The sequence below is a fragment of the Schistocerca cancellata genome, chromosome 3 (genome assembly GCF_023864275.1).
Source record: "Schistocerca cancellata isolate TAMUIC-IGC-003103 chromosome 3, iqSchCanc2.1, whole genome shotgun sequence".
NCBI lineage: Eukaryota > Metazoa > Arthropoda > Insecta > Orthoptera > Acrididae > Schistocerca > Schistocerca cancellata.
The window spans coordinates 952,962,960-952,982,806 of NC_064628.1; the positions used below are offsets into that span (position 1 = coordinate 952,962,960).

General features: G+C 44.7%; 1 protein-coding gene across 1 annotated transcript in view; it reads right to left on the reverse strand.

Annotated features, from left to right (window-relative positions):
- The window catches only part of LOC126176674 (transient receptor potential-gamma protein-like), a 361,376-nt gene that overhangs the window by 237,395 nt on the left and 104,134 nt on the right, over positions 1 to 19,847 (reverse strand). Inside the window, 1 exon segment of the mRNA XM_049923834.1 lies at positions 17,404 to 17,534. Coding sequence (XP_049779791.1) covers positions 17,404 to 17,534 — 131 coding nt within the window.

Below are 19,847 nucleotides of genomic sequence, written 5' to 3' on the forward strand. Positions count from 1 at the left end.
GTCCCGTGCAAACGGGCAACAAAACTAATTGATAACATGTTAACTGGAAGGACATTTACAGCAACTACAGGAAAACACACTAGCTGCCCAAATGTATTGAATAATGGCTTACCACAAGCATCTGTTCTTGCTCCTCTCTTGTTTAATTTATATACGACATTCCTGCAACATTGTCCAGGAACTTTGGCTATGCCAACGGCTGGGTTATAGTTACCCAACAAAAAACCTTTTAAACAACAGAAGAAATACTAACTTCTGATTTAGAAATTTTAGACCAATATTTGCTTAAATTTAGATTACAACCAAACTTGAATAAAGCAGAAGCTTCGCGTTTTCCTGTGTCCGACAGAGTACCACACAGAGCCCCCGATGTTTGTTTCGAGGAAGACAAACTTCATCACAACACGCATCCAAAACACCTTGGGGTAATGTCAGACAGGACGCATGAAACCATATCTGCCAAGTTCCAAAGCAGAAACAATTTTCTCCATTAACTCTGTGGCTCTCGCTGAGGACCGTCAGCAGGCACTCTCCGGCCATCAGCACTCGGACTTGTGTGCTCAGCAGCGGAGCCTGTGCCGGCCGCGGTGGCCGAGCGGTTCTAGGTGCGGGACTGCTACGGTCGAAGGTTCGAATCCTGCCTCGGGCATGGATGTCTGTGATGTCCTTAGGTTACTTAGGTTTAAGTAGTTCTTAGTTCTAGGGGACTGTTATGTCCCATAGTGCTCAGAGCCATTTGAACCATTTTTGCTGAGCCTGTCTGGCTTAACAGTCAACACACGAAAAAGACAGGTGCTCACACACACTTGTTGTTGTTGTGGTCTTCAGTCCTGAGACTGGTTTGATGCAGCTCTCCATGCTACTCTATCCTGTACAAGCCACTTCATCTCCCAGTACCTATTGCAACCTACATCCTTCTGTATTTGTTTAGTGTATTCATCTCTTGGTCTCCCTATACGATTTTTACCCACCACGCTGCCCTCCAATACTAAATTGGTGATCCCTCGATGTCTCAGAACATGTCCTACCAACCGATTCCTTCTTCTAGTCAAGTTGTGCCACAAGCTCCTCCCCAATTCTATTCGATACCTCCTCATTAGTTATACGATCTACCCATCTAATCTTCAGCATTCTTCTGTAGCACCACGTTTCGAAAGCTATTCTCTTCTAGTCCAAACTATTTATCCTCCATCTTTCACTTCTGTACATGGCTACACTCCATACAAATACTTTCAGAAACGAATTCCTGACACTTAAATCTAATTTCTCTTCTTCAGAAACGCTTTTCTTGCCATTGCCAGTCTACATTTTATATCCTCTCCACTTCGACCATCATCATTTATTTTGCTCCCCAAATAGCAAAACTCCTTCACTATTTTAAGTGTCTCATTTCCTAATCTGATTCCCTCAGCATCACCCGATTTAATTCGACTACATTCTATTATCCTAGTTTTGCTTTTGTTGATGTTCATCTTATATCCTCTTTTCAAGACACTATCCATTCCGTTCAACTAGTCCGTTCTAAGTCCTTTGCTGTCTCTGACAGAATTACAATGTCATCGGCGAAACTCAAAGTTTTTATTTCTTTTCCATGGATTTTAATACCTACACAGAATTTTCCTTTTGTTTTCTTCACTCCTGGTTCAATATACAGATTGAATAACATCGGGGAGAGGCTACAACCCTGTCTCACTCCCTTCCCAACCACTGCTTCCCTTTCATGTCCCTCGACTCTTATAACTGCCATCTGGTTTCTGTACAAATTGTAAATAGCCTTTCGCTCCCTGTATTTTACCCCTGCCACCTTTAGAATTTGAAAGAGAGTATTCCAGTCAACATTGTCAAAAGCTTTCTCTAAGTCTACAAATGCTAGAAACGTAGGTTCGCCTTTCCTTAATCTAGCTTCTAAGATAAGTCGTAGGGTCAGTATTGCCTCACGTGTTACAATATTTCTACGGGATCCTAACTGATGTTCCCCAAGGTCGGCTCCTACTAGTTTTTCCATTCGTCTGTAAAGAATTCGCGTTAGTATTCTGCATCCGTGACTTATTAAACTGATTGTTCAGTAATTGTCACATCTGTCAGCACCTGCTTTCTTTGGGATTGGAATTATTATTTTCTTCTTGAAGTCTGAGGGTATTTCGCCTGTTTCATACATCTTGCTCACCAGATGGTAGAGTTTTGTCAGGACTGGCTCTCCCAAGACCGTCAGTAGTTCTAATGGAGTGTTTTCTACTCCTGTAACCTTGTTTCGACTGAGGTCTTTCAGTGCTCTGTCATGCAGTATCGTATATCCCATTTCATCTTCATCTACATCCTCTTCCATTTCCATAATATTGTCCTCAAGTACATCGCCCTTGTATGGACCCTCTATACACTTCTTCCACCTTTCTACTTTCTTTGCTTAGAACTGGGTTTCCATCTGAGCTCTTGATATCCAAACAAGTAGTTCTCTTTCCTCCAAATGTCTCTTTAGTTTTCCTGTATGCATTATCTATCTTACGCCTAGTGAGATAAGCTTCCACATCCTTACATTTGTCCTCTAGCCATCCCTGCTTAGCCATTTTGTACTTCCTGTCGATCTCATTTTTGAGACCTTTGTATTCCTTTTTGCTGTTTCGTTTACTGCATTTTATATTTTCTCCTTGTGGTGTCGCGGGACACCACACTTGCTAGGTGGTAGCCTTTAAATCGGCCGCGGCCCGTTAGTATACGTCAGACCCGCGTGTCGCCACTATCAGTGCTTGCAGACCGAGCGCCGCCACACCGCAGGTCTAGAGAGACTTCCCAGCACTCGCCCCAGTTGTATAACCGACTTTGCTAGCGATGGTTCACTGACAAAATACGTTCTCATGTGCCGAGACGACAGTTAGCATAGCCATCAGCTACGTCATTTGCTACGACCTAGCAAGGCGCCATTACCAGTTGTTATTGATACTGTAAAACATGTAACGTCAAGAGCGACGTTCACCATTTACGAATTAAAGTTAAGTATTCCACCTGCTACGTCAGTTTTTTCTAAAGTCTAATTTCCTTGTCCTGTTCCAGACCTCACGCCAGCCTGCGTGAGCTAAAACGCTTTCCTTACGGCTTCCTCTAGTATACCGGGTTGGCTCTCTTGCCAATCCACAACATTCCTTTCATCAGTTAAATTCAATATTTCTTCTGTTACCCAAGGATGTCTACTAGAGCTCGTGTTTTTACCTACTTGATCCTCTGCTGCCTTCACTACTTCATCCCTCAGAGCTACCCATTCTCCTATTCCCCTATTCCTGTCAATTGTTTCCTTATGCTCTCCCTGAAACTCTGTAGAACGTCTGGTTTAGTCAGTTTACCCAAGGTCCCACCTCCTTAAATTCCCACCTTTTTGAAGTTTCTTCAGTTTTAATCTTCAGTTCATAACCAATAGATTGTGGTCAGAGTCCACATCTGCCCCTGGAAATGTCTTACAATTTAAAACCTGGTTCTGAAATCTCTGTCTTACCATTATATAATCTATCTGAAACCTGTCAGTATCTCCAGGCTTCTTCCATGTATATAACTTCTTTTATGATTCTTGAACCAAGTGTAAGCTATGATTGTGCTCTGTGAAAAATTCTACCAGGCGGCTTCCTCTTTCATTTCTTAGCCCTAATCCATATTCACCTGCTACATTTCCTTCTCTCCCTCTTCCTACTACCAAATTCCATTCACCCATGACTATTAAATTTTCGTCTCCCTTCACTATCTGAATAATTTCTTTTATTTCATCATACATTTCTTTAATTTCTTCGTCATCTGCAGAGCTAGTTGGCATTTAAACTTGTGCTACTGTAATAGGCGTGGGCTTCGTGTCTATCTTGGCCACAATAATGCGTTCACTATGCAGTTTGTAGTAGCTTACTCGCACTCATATTTTTTTATTCATTATTAAGCCGACTCATGCATTACCCCTATTTGATTTTGTATTTATAGCCCTGTATTCACCTGACCAGAAGTCTTCTTCCTCCTGCCACCTAACTTCACTAATTCCCACTATATCTAACTTTAACCTATTTATTTCCCTTCTTAAATTTTCTAACCTACCTGCTCAATTAAGGGATCTGACATTCCACGCTCCGATCCGTAGAACGCCAGTTATCTTTCTCGTGATAACGACGTCCTCCTGAGTAGTCCCCGTCCGGAGATCCGAATGGGGGACTATTTTACCTCCGGAATATTTTACCCAAGAGGACGCCACCATCATTTAACCATACAGTAAAGCTGCATGCCCTCGGGAAATATTACGGCTGTAGTTTCCCCTTGCTTGCTGCCATTCGCAGTTTCAGCACAGCGAGGCCGTTTTGGTTAGTGTTACAAGGCCAGATGAGTCAATGATCCAGACTGTTTCCCCTGCAGCAACTGAAAAGGCTGCTGCTGCTGCCCCTCTTCAGGAACCACACGTCTGTCTGGCGTCTCAACAGATACCCCTCCGTTGTGGTTGCACCTACGGTACGGCTATCTGTATCGCTGAGGCACGCAAGCCTCCCCACCAACGGCAAGGTCCATGGTTCTTGTTAGTGGCTCAATACGGTCTGCTCTCACATAATGGTTACCTATCTTGAGCGACATTCCATCTTCTGATATCAGAATGACCATACAAGGCCTCGGTATCCATATGCAGGATGTATCACTTAAAACTTGCACCGCAAATATTGCGGAAACGCAAAGTGTTATTGATGTGCGGTTATCACAGAATGGATTGATATTTAGGGGCTCGTATTCTTAGCCAATCAATAGATAGTAATAACACTTAGAAAGTGCATTTTTTGCAAGCATACATTTTTTTAAATGGAACGTTGCCTATTGACATTAACAATCTAGAATCCTGGAAAAAACTCTTATTGACATTCTAATTTATCCAACTTGTAGTTTGTTGATGTCAATGCGCATTGTTCCATTTAAATAAACGTATATTTCCACAAAAAATACACTTCCTCACTGTCATTAAAATTTGTTGGTTGACTGACTAGCCCATGACTACCAATCCATTCTGTGAAAACCGTACGTCAATAACACCTTCCCTTTCCGCAATATGTTTGGTCCAACTTTTAAGTGATTCATCCTTTATGTGACTGAGCAGTATGGAAATTATCATGAAGTGATTAGGAAAGAAGCAACAGACGGCAGGAACAATGCAACGGAAACTCACAACATAATTGAGACAGTGTCTTCTTAAGCGACAGAAGTGGAAGGAAATGCGTGGTCCGTTTCTTCTGCATCTAATCGATAGAGGCAGCCTAGTGTGTCATCAGCGAGACCAGTAGGAATGGAATATAAATTATGTATATTGCTCAAGGCTAGTGAGAATGATCCCATATACAAATCAGAGTATTGAGAAAATGTACAGACAGGGTAACGGTGAGGAAGTGTGGAGTACTGCGACTAAAGACTTGTTGCTTACGAAGGAGGCACATTCAACTGAACTAGAGCAAATTCCCATCTTACAGCAACATGTTAGTGAAGTGGAACGTCGAAACTTAGGAAGATTCGTGAAAGAGGGCAGACTAATCCACGGATGCATGGTGAACAAAAAGTTCTCTCTTACCATCAACAGACGAATCTTTTAGTCATGAGTAATACATATTCGAGAGAAAATTCCGTCTTTAGGGTCTACGTTAAAGGAATACACCTGAAAGTTTGGGATGAACAGTTTAACAGTTTTATGGACAGTTTGTCGCCTTCATGACACTCACACAGTGCATGGGCTTTGTGTGCAACTACCTCGATTACAAAGCAGTGACGAAAATTTGACTAAAAGCATATGAGGAATTCAGGAGCTTGGTTTTGGATAGTTACTGACGCAGGCAAAAGTAGGAGAGAATCAGATAGGAATAATAGAGAGCAGGAATCTGGGAGACTTTGGGAGACTCTTGTTCCCATAACCCAGTAAAATTTTTGGGAGAGGTGATAAAGATCAGTTTTTTTACGCCACATTTAGTCTCTCAGAGAGCATAAGGTACGTTATCGGTAGCTTACCCATGAACTGCATGTGATAATCTTTTATTGTTTTTGGTATGGTGTCTGATCTTTAGTGGCACTGATACAGAACACAAATGCTAAGCCCATCTCAAGACAGCTGCCACACCTGTTGTGTGGGATATGGGAGCTACGATACAACGTGAACCAGTGGTGAGGGTAACTTTTCGCTATCTATACGTCATACAGTTGGCCTAGAGGAGTGGAGGAAACAAAAATTATGGTTATGAAGGTCCTGCTAAAAGCTTCTGACAGTCATGTCGTTATGGTGGGTTATATATTAGACGTATGAAAACATAACTTAAGAGCACAACTGAGCTTCTTGGAGAAGGAAGAGGGACAAGACAGTAATTTAAAAGACGTCTTAAATAAACTTCTAGGTGTTAAATAAATACCTGATAGGAGCATAGGTGGATGGTTTGTTTACATTAAGATAAGAGCAGAAGTGGGCTCCCGGGTGAGTGAGGATAGGGGAGGTGGCACCTTCAAAGAAATACTAAATAAATATCAAAGACGACATAAAAGTTTTCTGGGTTTGGTACCGCGTCATAATGTAGAAACTGCTGCTGGTATAGAAAAGCCAACGTTTCGACCACGATTGCAGCGGCCTTCTTCTGGGTCTAATGGTGCGTTCTAGCTACGCAGTGTCCTTTATATTTTGTTGTTAGTGTTCACTGCGCATGCCATTGCGTCATAATTTTAAAAAGGTAGTTGGTTTATTGGTCACTTAAGGAAGAAGGAGAGGGAACTTTATTTTAATAGGTTATTGCGGTGGAGGGAGAACGTGACCTCTGTTGTCCATTGGCTCTTGTGTTATGTGCCATGATTGGTGGCCACCATCGAATGAGAAGTTTGCTGTGTGTTTACCAGCTGCTGGACGTCGGCCGCGCGGCGGCAGTTACTCGCCGGTAGTGCTCGTGCCTCGTGTTGACAGTGCGGTCTGTTGGGCTCTGATTGCTGGCAGCCAAGGAGGGGCAAGCCTGAGTCCATCCTCCCTGTTCATGTTGTTAGGGTGTATGAGAATTTCGATGGCCTCTCTGATTTTGCGTTTCGTCATAGTTGGCTGCTTGGCCAACACACAGGCTTCGCTGAATTTTATTTCTTTTCCGCAGTCATGGTGATGTTCTGCCACTGCGGATTTATTGTGTTGCCCCAGACGAATGTAACGCTCGTGCTCCAGAATGCGCGTTGCTATTGGCCTACCAGTCTCGCCGATGTATGCCTCTCCACATTCGCATTCCACCTTGTAAACACCTGCAGTGTGTAATGCATCCACCTTGTCCTTGGTGGAGCCTAGCACGTCCTGGATCCTACGACCACTATAGAAGACAGGCTGCACTCCAGCGAGGCGAAAGTGTTTGCCTATTCGGTCAGTGACGTTTTTCACATACGGTAAGCGTACTGTTGGCACACATCTGCGATAGAAGCTGAGAAAATTAGACAGGAAACCGTTCGAGTCCTACTACGTGCCAAGCCACAGAAACACAACCTTAACAGAGAGGAAAGAGCAGCTATCAGGGAACTGAAGAACAACGATGAAATTGTGATATTAACAGCAGACAAAGGCAATGCTACTGTCATCTTAGACACTTTGTAGTATGAAGACAAGATGAAAGAATTATTAAATGATCCCATCTACAAAGAACTAAGGGCGGACCCTACGGCGAAGATAATTCGAAAGACGCAGGCCGCGATTAAGGACTCGAGAATTGACGCTGACACAGCCAAGGGTCTTATTCCCAGAGTACCAGTCTCTCCTAGAATTTACGGTGTTCCAAAGATACATAAGGAAAGTTGCCCCTTGAGGCCAATAGTGAATGGGATCAATTCGCCTACTTACAACTTGGCAAAGTACCTAGCCCGCAAGCTAAGACGTCTAGTTGGCAAGACGGGCTCTCATGTGAAGAACTCGACACACTTTATAGAACGCCTAAAAGGAGAAACAATTTTACCTACGGACATCATGGTCAGCTTTGACGTGAAATCACTGTTTACGAACGTGCCAGTAGATGAAACCATCCACATCCTTCAGGAGCATGTCCCGCCAGACATATGCGACCTGGTTGAGTTGTGCCTGACTTCAACGTACTTCAAATGGCAAGGAAAATACTACGAGCAGACAGACGGCGTAGCAATGGGGTCTCCCCTATCTCCGCTGGCGGCCGACATATTCATGGAAGCCTTTGAAGCAACGGCCCTAGGTTCAGCTCCTTTACGACCACGTTGCTGGTTTAGATACGTGGACGACACGTTCGCTATATGGCCTCATGGTGAAACGGAGCTACACAAGTTCCACGAATATCTGAATAGTATGCACGGGAAGATACAGTTCACGCTGGAAGTAGAAAAGAATGGTACTATCCAGTTTCTAGACGTCGAAGTGTACAGGAGAACGGAGGGCACACTGGGGCACAGAGTATATCGTAAGCCTACACATACTGACAGGTATCTGCACGCCCAATCCTACCACCACCCAGCGCAGAAGAACTCTGTCATCCGCTCTTTGGCAATGCGTGGTCAGCGCCTAAGTGATGCTCAAAACATCACACCTGAGCTCAAAAGGTTACGCACAACGTTTTTTAGCCAATGGCTACAGCCATAAGTCGATAAACACAGCCTTATCGACCAACACAAGCAAGAAATATAAGCAGGAAATACACAAACTGCAGCCAACAGTACGCTTACCGTATGTGAAAAACGTCACTGACCGAATAGGCAAACACCTTCGCCGCGCTGGAGTGCAGCCTGTCTTCTATAGTGGTCGTAGGATCCAGGACGTGCTAGGCTCCACCAAGGACAAGGTGGATGCATTACACACTGCAGGTGTTTACAAGGTGGAATGCGAATGTGGAGAGGCATACATCGGCGAGACTGGTAGGCCAATAGCAACGCGCATTCTGGAGCACGAGCGTTACATTCGTCTAGGGCAACACAATAAATCCGCAGTGGCAGAACATCACCATGACTGCGGAAAAGAAATAAAATTCAGCGAAGCCTGTGTGTTGGCCAAGCAGCCAACTATGACGAAACGCAAAATCAGAGAGGCCATCGAAATTCTCATACACCCTAACAACATGAACAGGGAGGATGGACTCAGGCTTGCCCCTCCTTGGCTGCCAGCAATCAGAGCCCAACAGACCGCACTGTCAACACGAGGCACGAGCACTACCGGCGAGTAACTGCCGACGCGCGGCCGACGTCCAGCAGCTGGTAAACACACAGCAAACTTCTCATTCGATGGTGGCCACCAATCATGGCACATAACACAAGAGCCAATGGACAACAGAGGTCACGTTCTCCCTCCACCGCAATAACCTATTAAAATAAAGTTCCCTCTCCTTCTTCCTTAAGTGACCAATAAACCAACTACCTTTTTAAAATTATGACGCAATGGCATGCGCAGTGAACACTAACAACAAAATACAATGACACTGCGTAGCTAGAACGCACCATTAGACCCAGAAGAAGGCCGCTGCAATCGTGGCCGAAACGTTGGCTTTTCTATAGCAGCAATAGTTTTTACATTATGACGCGGTACCAAACCCAGAAAACTTTTATGTCGACTGACTCTGGCCGCGGGTGCCTACGCAATTATAAAATATCAAAGACTTAAACAAATAACTCATAAAGAACAAGTGAATGGTATGTTTACTTAAGGAGATTAGGCCAAGTGGCTGACCTGTTTACATAAGAGAACAATCGATCCCTTTGTGCCAGGAAGGGTTGCAGCTTACCTTGACACTTATAACTGGAGGATAGGGGGATGATGTGGACACGTAAAATAGGGCCTGATGACGACGACAGTGAGGGGGTACAGATTGGAGAAGAGCTCCCACTGTTCTCCTACTGGAGAATGCTTGCCTGTGTGTAGGCCAGTGGGGGACCCTACCGAGAGAAGTTCAGTGCTCTAGAGTGCAGCTCAGCCCACACCACCGTAGCGGCATAGGAATGTAACACGTAGCCTGCACCAGTCTGCATCGCCAGTTGGGCGCTGCCTGCTGTGGCATACACTACTGTATTGCAGAATCACTGTGTCAGCTTCCTGAATCCACAAACACTGTCAGCAACTGGCACTCTGACACCAGCTCCATAGTGTCTGCTGGAGGAACGCATAAAATTTCCCCAGAGCATCCTAAAATGCGATGGGGCTGAGTTCTGTGGGAAACGTACGTCGAGAGATGTAAAGTGGAATCTTGAGAACTGAAGGCATTTCTAAACACGAGCTGTTATGTGTCATTTGTGCTAGAACTCGATGTAGTGCTGTGGATGAGACAAATTCACTTGATAATATACACATCAGAAAAAGTTTTGCATCACCTCGATTCCAAGAGTTCCGGAACCTGTACAGAAAATTGAAATAGAGATCAGCAGAAACATCATTTCCGCCCATTTTGTTGCTCATGAAAACCGCACACGGCATGTTGTACCACCACACAACGAGACCTTCAGAGGTGGTGGTCCAGATTGCTGTACACACCGGTACCCTATTAGATAGTAGCACGTCCTCTTGCAATGATGCACGCCTGTATTCGTCGTGGCATACTATCCACAAGTTCATCAAGGCATTGTTGGTCCAGACTGTCCCACTCCTCAACGGCGATTCGGCGTAGATCCCTCAGATGGTGGGTCACATCGTCCGTAAATAGCCCTTTTCAATCTATCCCAGGCATGTTCGATAGTGTTCATGTCTGGAGAACATGCTGGCCACTCTAGTCGAACGATGTCGTTATCTTGAAGGAAGTCATTCACAAGATGTGCACGATAGGGGCGCGCATGAAGACGAATGCCCCGCCAATATGTTGCGGATACGGTTGCACTATCGGTCGGAGGATTGCATTCACATATCGCACAGCCGGTACGGTGCCTTCCATGACCACCAGCGGCATGCGTCAGCCCTACATAATGCCACCCTAAAACAGTAGGGAACCTCCACCTTGCTGCACTCACTGGACAGTGTGTCTAAGACGTTCAGCCTGACTGAGTTCCCTCCAATCACATCTCCGACGATTGTCTGGTTGAAGGCATATGTGACACTCATCGGTGAAGAGAACGTGATGCCAATCCTGAGCGGTCCATTCGGCATGTTGTTGAGTCCATCTGTACCGCGCTGCAAGATGTCGTGGTTGCAAAGGACGTAGGGAGTGAAGTTGCGCACAGTTTGAGTCGTAACACGACGTCCTGTGGCTGCACGGAACGCATTGCTGTCAGTGGTCCTCCGAACCGTTATCAGTAGGTAGCGGTCATCCACTGCAGTAATAGCCCTTGGGCGGCCTGAGCGAGGTATGTCATCGACAGTTCCTGTCTCTCTGTATCTCCTCCATGTCCGAACAACATCACTTTGGTTCACTCCGAGACGCCTAGTCACTTGCCTTGTTGAAGGCCCTTACTGGCACAAAGTAACAATGCAGACGCGATCGACCCGTTCCATGGATCATGAATACGATATTTCGTAATGATGTTGAACGAGTCAAATTTTCCAATACATGACATAATTAAGTTAATTTAACAACATACTTAAGTTAATATAACAACTTTTTCATTTTTTGTGTTTTTTATTTTTATTTTTTTATTTTTTTATTTTTTAAAATATTTTTTTTGTTTTTTGTTTTTTTTTTTAAATTTATATCTAAAAATTCCTGTATGGAGTAGAAGGAGTTGTCATTCAGAAATTCTTTTAATTTCTTCTTAAATACTTGTTGGTTATCTGTCAGACTTTTGATACTATTTGGTAAGTGACCAAAGACTTTAGTGCCAGTATAATTCACCCCTTTCTGTGCCAAAGTTAATCTTGAATAGTGAAGATCATCCTTTCTCCTAGTATTGTAGTTATGCACACTGCTATTACTTTTGAATTGGGTTTGGTTGTTAATAACAAATTTCATAAGAGAGTATATATACTGAGAAGCTACTGTGAATATCCCTAGATCCTTAAATAAATGTATGCAGGATGATCTTGGGTGGACTCCAGCTATTATTCTGATTACACGCTTTTGTGCAATAACTACTTTATTCCTCAGTGATGAATTACCCCAAAATATGATGCCATATGAAAGCAACGAGTGAAAATAGGCGTAGTAAGCTAATTTACTAAGATGTTTATCACCAAAATTTGCAATGACCCTTATTGCATAAGTAGCTGAACTCAAACGTTTCAGCAGATCATCAATGTGTTTCTTCCAATTTAATCTCTCATCAATGGCCACACCTAAAAATTTGGAATATTCTACCTTAGCTATATGCTTCTGATTAAGGTCTATGTTTATTAATGGCGTCATACCATTCACTGTGCGGAACTGTATGTACTGTGTCTTATCAAAATTCAGTGAGAGTCAGTTTACAAGGAACCACTTAGTAATTTTCTGAAAGACAGTATTGACAATTTCATCAGTTAATTCTTGTTTGTCAGGTGTGATTACTATACTTGTATCATCAGCAAAGAGAACTAACTTTGTCTCTTCATGAATATAGAATGGCAAGTCATTAATATATATTAAGAACAACAAAGGACCCAAGACTGACCCTTCTGGAACCCTATTCTTGATAGTTCCCCAGTTTGAGGAATGTGCTGATCTTTGCATATTATGAGAACTACTTATTTCAACTTTCTGCACTCTTCCAGTTAGGTACAAATTAAACCATTTGTGCACTGTCCCACTCATGCCACAATACTTGAGCTTATCTAGCAGAATTTCATGATTTACACAATCAAAAGCCTTTGAGAGATCACAAAAAATCCCAATGGGTGGTGTTCGGATATTCAGATCATTCAAAATTTGATTGGTGAAAGCATATATGGCATTTTCTGTTGAAAAACCTTTCTGGAAACCAAACTGACATTTTGTTAGTACTTCATTGTTACAGATATGAGAAGCTACTCTTGAATACATTACTTTCTCAAAAATTTTGGATAAAGCTGTTAGAAGGGAGATTGGACGGTAATTGTTGACATCGGATCTATCCCCCTTTTTATGCAAAGGTATAACAATAGCATATTTCAGTCTATCAGGGAAAATGCCCTGTTCCAGAGAGCTATTACACAGGTGGCTGAGAATCTTACTTATCTGTTGAGAACAAGCTTTTAGTATTTTGCTAGAAATGCCATCAATTCCATGTGAATTTTTGCTTTTAAGCAAGTTTATTATTTTCCTAATATACACAGTCAACGTCTATCTTCAGGAGTTCTGGGAACCGGGGTGAGGGAAAACCTTTTTTTGATGTGAATTTCATTCCGAAAATATTAATCTGGAGTGTGCAGGGCTACGCCGCTCACTCGGCCGATGTGTCACATATTGAATTTCTGTTTCTTTTTGTTCACTGATATACCCACATCCCTGAATAATACCATTTTGGGGAACTGCGCATTGTTTCTGAGACTAAATGTTACAAGCTTCACCCACTGTCCCTGTTGTCGAGACATCTTCGCGGGTACTGGGCGCGGTTGGGCCACCCTCTCCCCAAGGGGAGTGGCGGCTTCAGCGGCGTTCGCGGCGCACGAGGCGGAGGGTCAATGTGGAGGCTGGCCGTGTGGCATTACCCGCTCTGCCTGTGAGTGGACATGTGGCCGCTCCTTCAGCAAGGTCCGAGCAGGCACAGGGGGGGAGGGGTTTATTAGTTATTGGGAGCTCCAACGTTAGGCGGGTGATGGAGCCCCTTAGGGAAATAGCGCAAAGGTCGGGGAAGGAGGCCAGTGTTCACTCTGTCTGCTTGCCGGGGGGTCTCATCCGAGATGTGGAGGAGGCGATAGAGAGCACTGGGTGCACCCGACTGCAAATTGTTGCTCATGTCGGCACCAATGACTCCTGCCGTCTGGGTTCAGAGGTCATCCTCAGTTCGTACAGGCGGTTGGTGGAATTGGTGAAGGCGGAAAGACTCGCTCGCGGGGTGGAATCAGAGCTAACTATTTGTAGTATCGTTCCCAGAACCGATCGCGGTCCTCTGGTTTGGAGCCGAGTGGAAGGCTTAAACCAGAGGCTCAGACGATTCTGCGGAGATCTGGGGTGCAAATTTCTCGACCTCCGCCATCGGGTGGAGAAATGTAGGGTCCCCCTGAATAGGTCAGGCGTGCACTACACGCCGGAAGCGGCTACAAGGGTAGCGGAGTACATGTGGAGTGCACATGTGGGTTTTTTAGGTTAGAGAATTCCCTCCCTAGGCCCGACAAGACGCCTCCTGAGACGCGGCAGGGTAGGAGTAGGCAAAATGCAACAGGGAATAACAATATTAATGTGCTAATAGTAAACTGCAGGAGCGTCTATAGAAAGGTCCCTGAACTGCTCTCATTAATAAACGGTAACAACGCCCATATAGTACTAGGGACAGAAAGTTGGTTGAAACCAGACGTAAACAGTAATGAAATCCAAAACTCAGATTGGAATATATACCGCAGAGACAGGCTGGACAGTGAAGGGGAAGGCGTGTTTATAGCGATAAGAAGCGCAGTAGTATCGAAGGAAATTGACAGAGATCCTAAATGTGAAATAATTTGGGTGAAGGTCACGGTTAAAGCAGGCTCAGACATGGTAATTGGATGTCTCTATAGGTCCCCTGGCTCAGCAGCTGTTGTGGCTGAGCACCTGAAGGATAATTTAGATAATATTTGGAGTAGATTTCCCCACCATGTTATAGTTCTGGGAGACTCAAACGTTCATAACGGGTGGCAGGGACAAAGAATCCAGTGAATTTTTTTAAGTGCTTTATCTGAAAACTACCTTGAGCAGTTAAACAGAGAACCGACTCGTGGCGATAACATATTAGACCTTCTGGTGACAAACAGACCCGAACTATTTGAAACAGTTAACGCACAACAGGGAATCAGCGATCATAAAGCGGTTACTGCATCGATGATTTCAGCCATAAATACAAATATTAAAAAAGGTAGGAAGATTTTTCTGTTTAGCAAAAGTGACAAAAAGCAGATTACAGAGTACCTGACGGCTCAACACAAAAGTTTTGTCTCAAGTACAGATAGTGTTGAGGATCAGTGGACAAAGTTCAAAACCACCGTACAATATGCGTTAGATGGGTGTGTGCCAAGTAAGATCGTAAGAGATGGAAAAGAGCCACCGTGGTACAACAACCGAGTTAGAAAACTGCTGCGGAAGCAAAGGGAACTTCACAGGAAACATAAACATAGCCAAAGCCTTGCAGACAAACAAAAATTACGCGATGTGAAATGTAGTGTGAGGAGGGCTATGCGAGAGGCGTTCAATGAATTCGAAAGTAAAGTTCTATGTACTGACTTGGCAGAAAATCCTAAGAAATTTTGGTCTGATGTCAAAGCATTAGGTGGATCAAAACAAAATGTCCAGACACTCTGTGACCAAAATGGTACTGAAACAGAGGATGACAGACTGAAGGCCGAAATACTAAATGTCTTTTTCCAAACCTGTTTTACAGAGGAAGACTGCACTGTAGTTCCTTCTCCAGATTGTCGCACAGATGACAAAATGGTAGATATCGAAATAGACGACAGATGGATAGAGAAACAATTAAAATCGCTCAAAAGAGGAAAGGCCGCTGGACCTGATGGGATACCAGTTCGATTTTACACAGACTACGCGAAGGAACTTGCCCCCCTTCTTGCAGCGGTGTACCGTAGGTCTCTAGAAGAGAGTAGCGTTCTAAAGGATTGGAAAAGGGCACAGGTCATCCCCGTTTTCAAGAAGGGACGTCGAACAGATGTGCAGAACTATAGACCTATAACGTCGATCAGTTGTAGAATTCTGGAACACGTATTATGTTCGAGTATAATGACTTTTCTGGAGACTAGAAATCTACTCTGTAGGAATCAGCATGGGTTTAGAAAAAGACGGTCGTGTGAAACCCAACTCGCGCTATTCGTCCACGAGACTCAGAGGGCCATAGACACGGGTTCACAGGTAGATGCCATGTTTCTACACTTCCGCAAGGCGTTCGATACAGTTCCCCACAGTCGTTTAATGAACAAAGTAAGAGCATATGGACTATCAGACCAATTGTGTGATTGGATTGAAGAGTTCCTAGATAACAGAACGCAGCATGTCATTGTCAATGGAGAGAAGTCTTCCGAAGTAAGAGTGATTTCAGGTGTGCCGCAGGAGAGTGTCATAGGACCGTTGCTATTCACAATATACGTAAATGACCTTGTGGATGAGATCGGAAGTTCACTGAGGCTTTTTGCGGATGATGCTGTGGTGTATCGAGAGGTTGTAACAATGGAAAATTGTACTGAAATGCAGGAGGATCTGCAGCGAATTGACGCATGGTGCAGGGAATGGCAATTGAATCTCAATGTAGACAAGTGTAAAGTGCTGCGAATACATAGGAAGATAGATCCCTTATCATTTAGCTACAAAATAGCAGGTCAGCAACTGGAAGCAGTTAATACCATAAATTATCTGGGAGTACGCACTAGGAGTGATTTAAAATGGAATGATCATATAATGTTGATCGTCGGTAAAGCAGATGCCAGACTGAGATTCGTTGGAAGAATCCTAAGGAAATGCAATCCGAAAACAAAGGAAGTAGGTTACAGTACGCTTGTTCGCCCACTGCTTGAATACTGCTCAGCAGTGTGGGATCCGTACCAGATAGGGTCGATAGAAGAGAGAGAGAAGATCCAACGGAGAGCAGCGCGCTTCTTTACAGGATCATTTAGTAATCGCGAAAGCGATACGGAGATGATAGACAAACTCCAGTGGAAGACTCTGGAGGAGAGACGCTCAGTAGCTCCGTACGGGCTTTTGTCAAAGTTTCGAGAACATACCTTCACCGAAGAGTCAAGCAGTATATTGCTCCCTCCTATGTATATCTCGCGAAGAGACCATGAGGATAAAATCAGAGAAATTAGAGCCCACACAGAAGCATACCGACAATCCTTCTTTCCACGAACAATACGAGACTGGAATAGAAGGGAGAACCGGTAGAGGTACTCGGGGTACCCTCCGCCACACACCGTCAGGTGGCTTGCGGAGTATGGATGTAGATGTAGAAGTAGAATAGAACTTCCAGATACCAAGAAATGGCTCTGACAGTTACCTACAGATACTGAGTAGTAATTCTAGATATGCAGGGTGGTTCAAATGGTTCAAATGGCTCTGAGCACTATGGGACTTTACTGCTGTGATCATCAGTCCCCTAGAACTTAGAACTACTTAAACCTAACTAATCCAAGGACATCACACACATCCATGCCCGAGGCAGGATTCGAACCTGCGACCGTAGCAGTCGCGCGGTTCCGGACTGAGCGCCTAGAACTGCTTGGCCACCGCGGCCGGCTGCAGCGTGGAGACCTGGAGATGCACTGGGACTAACTTTTTACTGTTCGCAGACACGTAGCGGGCTGTGTAGGCGGCCTTTGGCGCTTTGCTGACCGCAGCGCTGCGCCACCGCAGGGCTGAGTTGAGGGCGGCGCCGGCTGCGGCTCACCTGAAGATGTTGGCGGCGGAGAAGAGGCCCTCGGCGATGAGCATCGGGTCCCACGTGTCCCACTCCTCGCGCGGCAGGTCCCGCGGCGCCGGGCCCTCCGTCTCCCTGCGCAGCGCCAGCTCCTTCTGCACCTGCCGCCACGCACACACACACACACGAGTTACCTCCACCTGCAGGTGGACGATGTCGTCCCTACACACTTGTCCCGAAAGGACAGTAAGTAACAACAAATGCATTCCATCACATTGTCGATATCTGTGTAAGGAATTGGGCATCTTTGCTGCACCTTTTGAGGACGCCTGCCAACCAATTGTATACATTCATCCCATGTAGGCTTTCACGGCCGGCGTCTTTATCAGTAAACTCTTCCGGGCTAAGTTGCCGTGGTCGATCTGTAGAACTTCTTCTCCCTGACGTTTCGTTCTCGACTGCGGAGAACATCTTCCGAGGTGAGTCGACGACTGGCTGCTAGGAGCTGGGGCCGCCGCTTACATAGAGATCGTAGGGGGCGCCACCACACGTCACGTGGCGTCGATGTGCCGCTATCTCTGGCTATCGTCTGTTCTCTCGATTGCAGGCAATCCATTGTCACGTGATTGCCTGCAATCGAGAGAACAGACGATAGCCAGAGATAGCGGCACATCGACGCCACGTGACGTGTGGTGGCGCCCCCTACGATCTCTATGTAAGCGGCGGCCCCAGCTCCTAGCAGCCAGTCGTCGACTCACCTCGGAAGATGTTCTCCGCAGTCGAGAACGAAACGTCAGGGAGAAGAAGTTCTACAGATCGACCACGGCAACTTAGCCCGGAAGAGTTTACTGATAAATTGTATACATTATTAAAAACAATGTAATTACTACAGCAACAGCTGTATTTGTGATAGTGAACAAGGAAGAGAGTCAAACGATATTGTGAGGTGTACCCAGAAAATCAGTTCTGTTATTAATACAAACAAAAGAAGTATAGATATAACAAAAATACAGGGCTATTACAAATGATTGAAGCGATTTCATAAATTCACTGTAGCTCCATTCATTGACATATGGTCACGACACACTACAGATACGTAGAAAAACTCATAAAGTTTTGTTCGGCTGAAGCCGCACTTCAGGTTTCTGCCGCCAGAGCGCTCGAGAGCCCAGCGAGACAGAATGGCGACAGGAGCCGAGAAAGCGTATGTCGTGCTTGAAATGCACTCACATCAGTCCGTCATAACAGTGCAACGACACTTCAGGACGAAGTTCAACAAAGATCCACCAACTGCTAACTCCATTCGGCGATGGTATGCGCAGTTTACAGCTTCTGGATGCCTCTGTAAGGGGAAATCAACGGGTCGGCCTGCAGTGAGCGAAGAAACGGTTGAACGCGTGCGGGCAAATTTCACTCGTAGCCGCGGAAGTCGATGAATAACGCAAGCAGGGAGCTAAACGTACTGCAGCCGACGGTTTGGAAAATCTTACGGAAAAGGCTAAAGCAGAAGCCTTACCGTTTACAATTGCTACAAGCCCTGACACCCGATGACAAAGTCAAAAGCTTTGAATTTTCGGCGCGGTTGCAACAGCTCATGGAAGAGGATGCGTTCAGTGCGAAACTTGTTTTCAGTGATGAAGTGATGGGGTTATGTGAAAGATTCAGTGTTTAAACCTCCTCTACCAAGAAACGTGCCAGAACTGCGAGCTCGCATCAACAATGCTTTCGAACTCATTGATGGGGACATGCTGCGCCGAGTGTGGGAGGAACTTGATTATTGGCTTGATGTCTGCCGAATCACTAAAGGGGCACATATCGAACATTTGTGAATGCCTAAAAAAACTTTTTGAGTTTTTGTATGTGTGTGCAAACCATTGTGAAAATATCTCAAATAATAAAGTTATTGTAGAGCTGTGAAATCGCTTCAATCATTTGTAATAACCCTGTATTTATTGGATGTAAACTATCAATCTTAAACTATTTTTTTTACAGAGTCCCAGCATTCCGCAGGTCTTCGTACAGAACATTGTCGCCTGTGCAGTCGATTGTGTGGTTACATGTTCTATGAGCTTGTTGTCGTCGCTGAAATTTTGACTATCGAGGAGCACTTTTGGGTGGAAAAGGAGATGGAAGTCGCTAGAAGCTGTACGAAGGGTGGTCGAACTGGCTACATCCAAATTTAATCTCACAACTTGCGGGATTTGAAATCAGCTTCGCCATTCTAAACAAGCACTCCACAGCATCGACATTGTACACAGAAATGAAATTGTCTCATCTCCTTCTCCACTCAAAGCAACTACTGCACGGGTTCCAAAGTGTGCCTGCAGCAACAGCACAGAAAGAAATGCAAATGGAACTTACTTGTTACATGTACGTCACATATCAAAGACATTAGAAAACAAAAAGTATTTTTTACCAGACAATCAATATATACAACCAAACATATAACTAAAAAAATGAATTAAAACGTACTA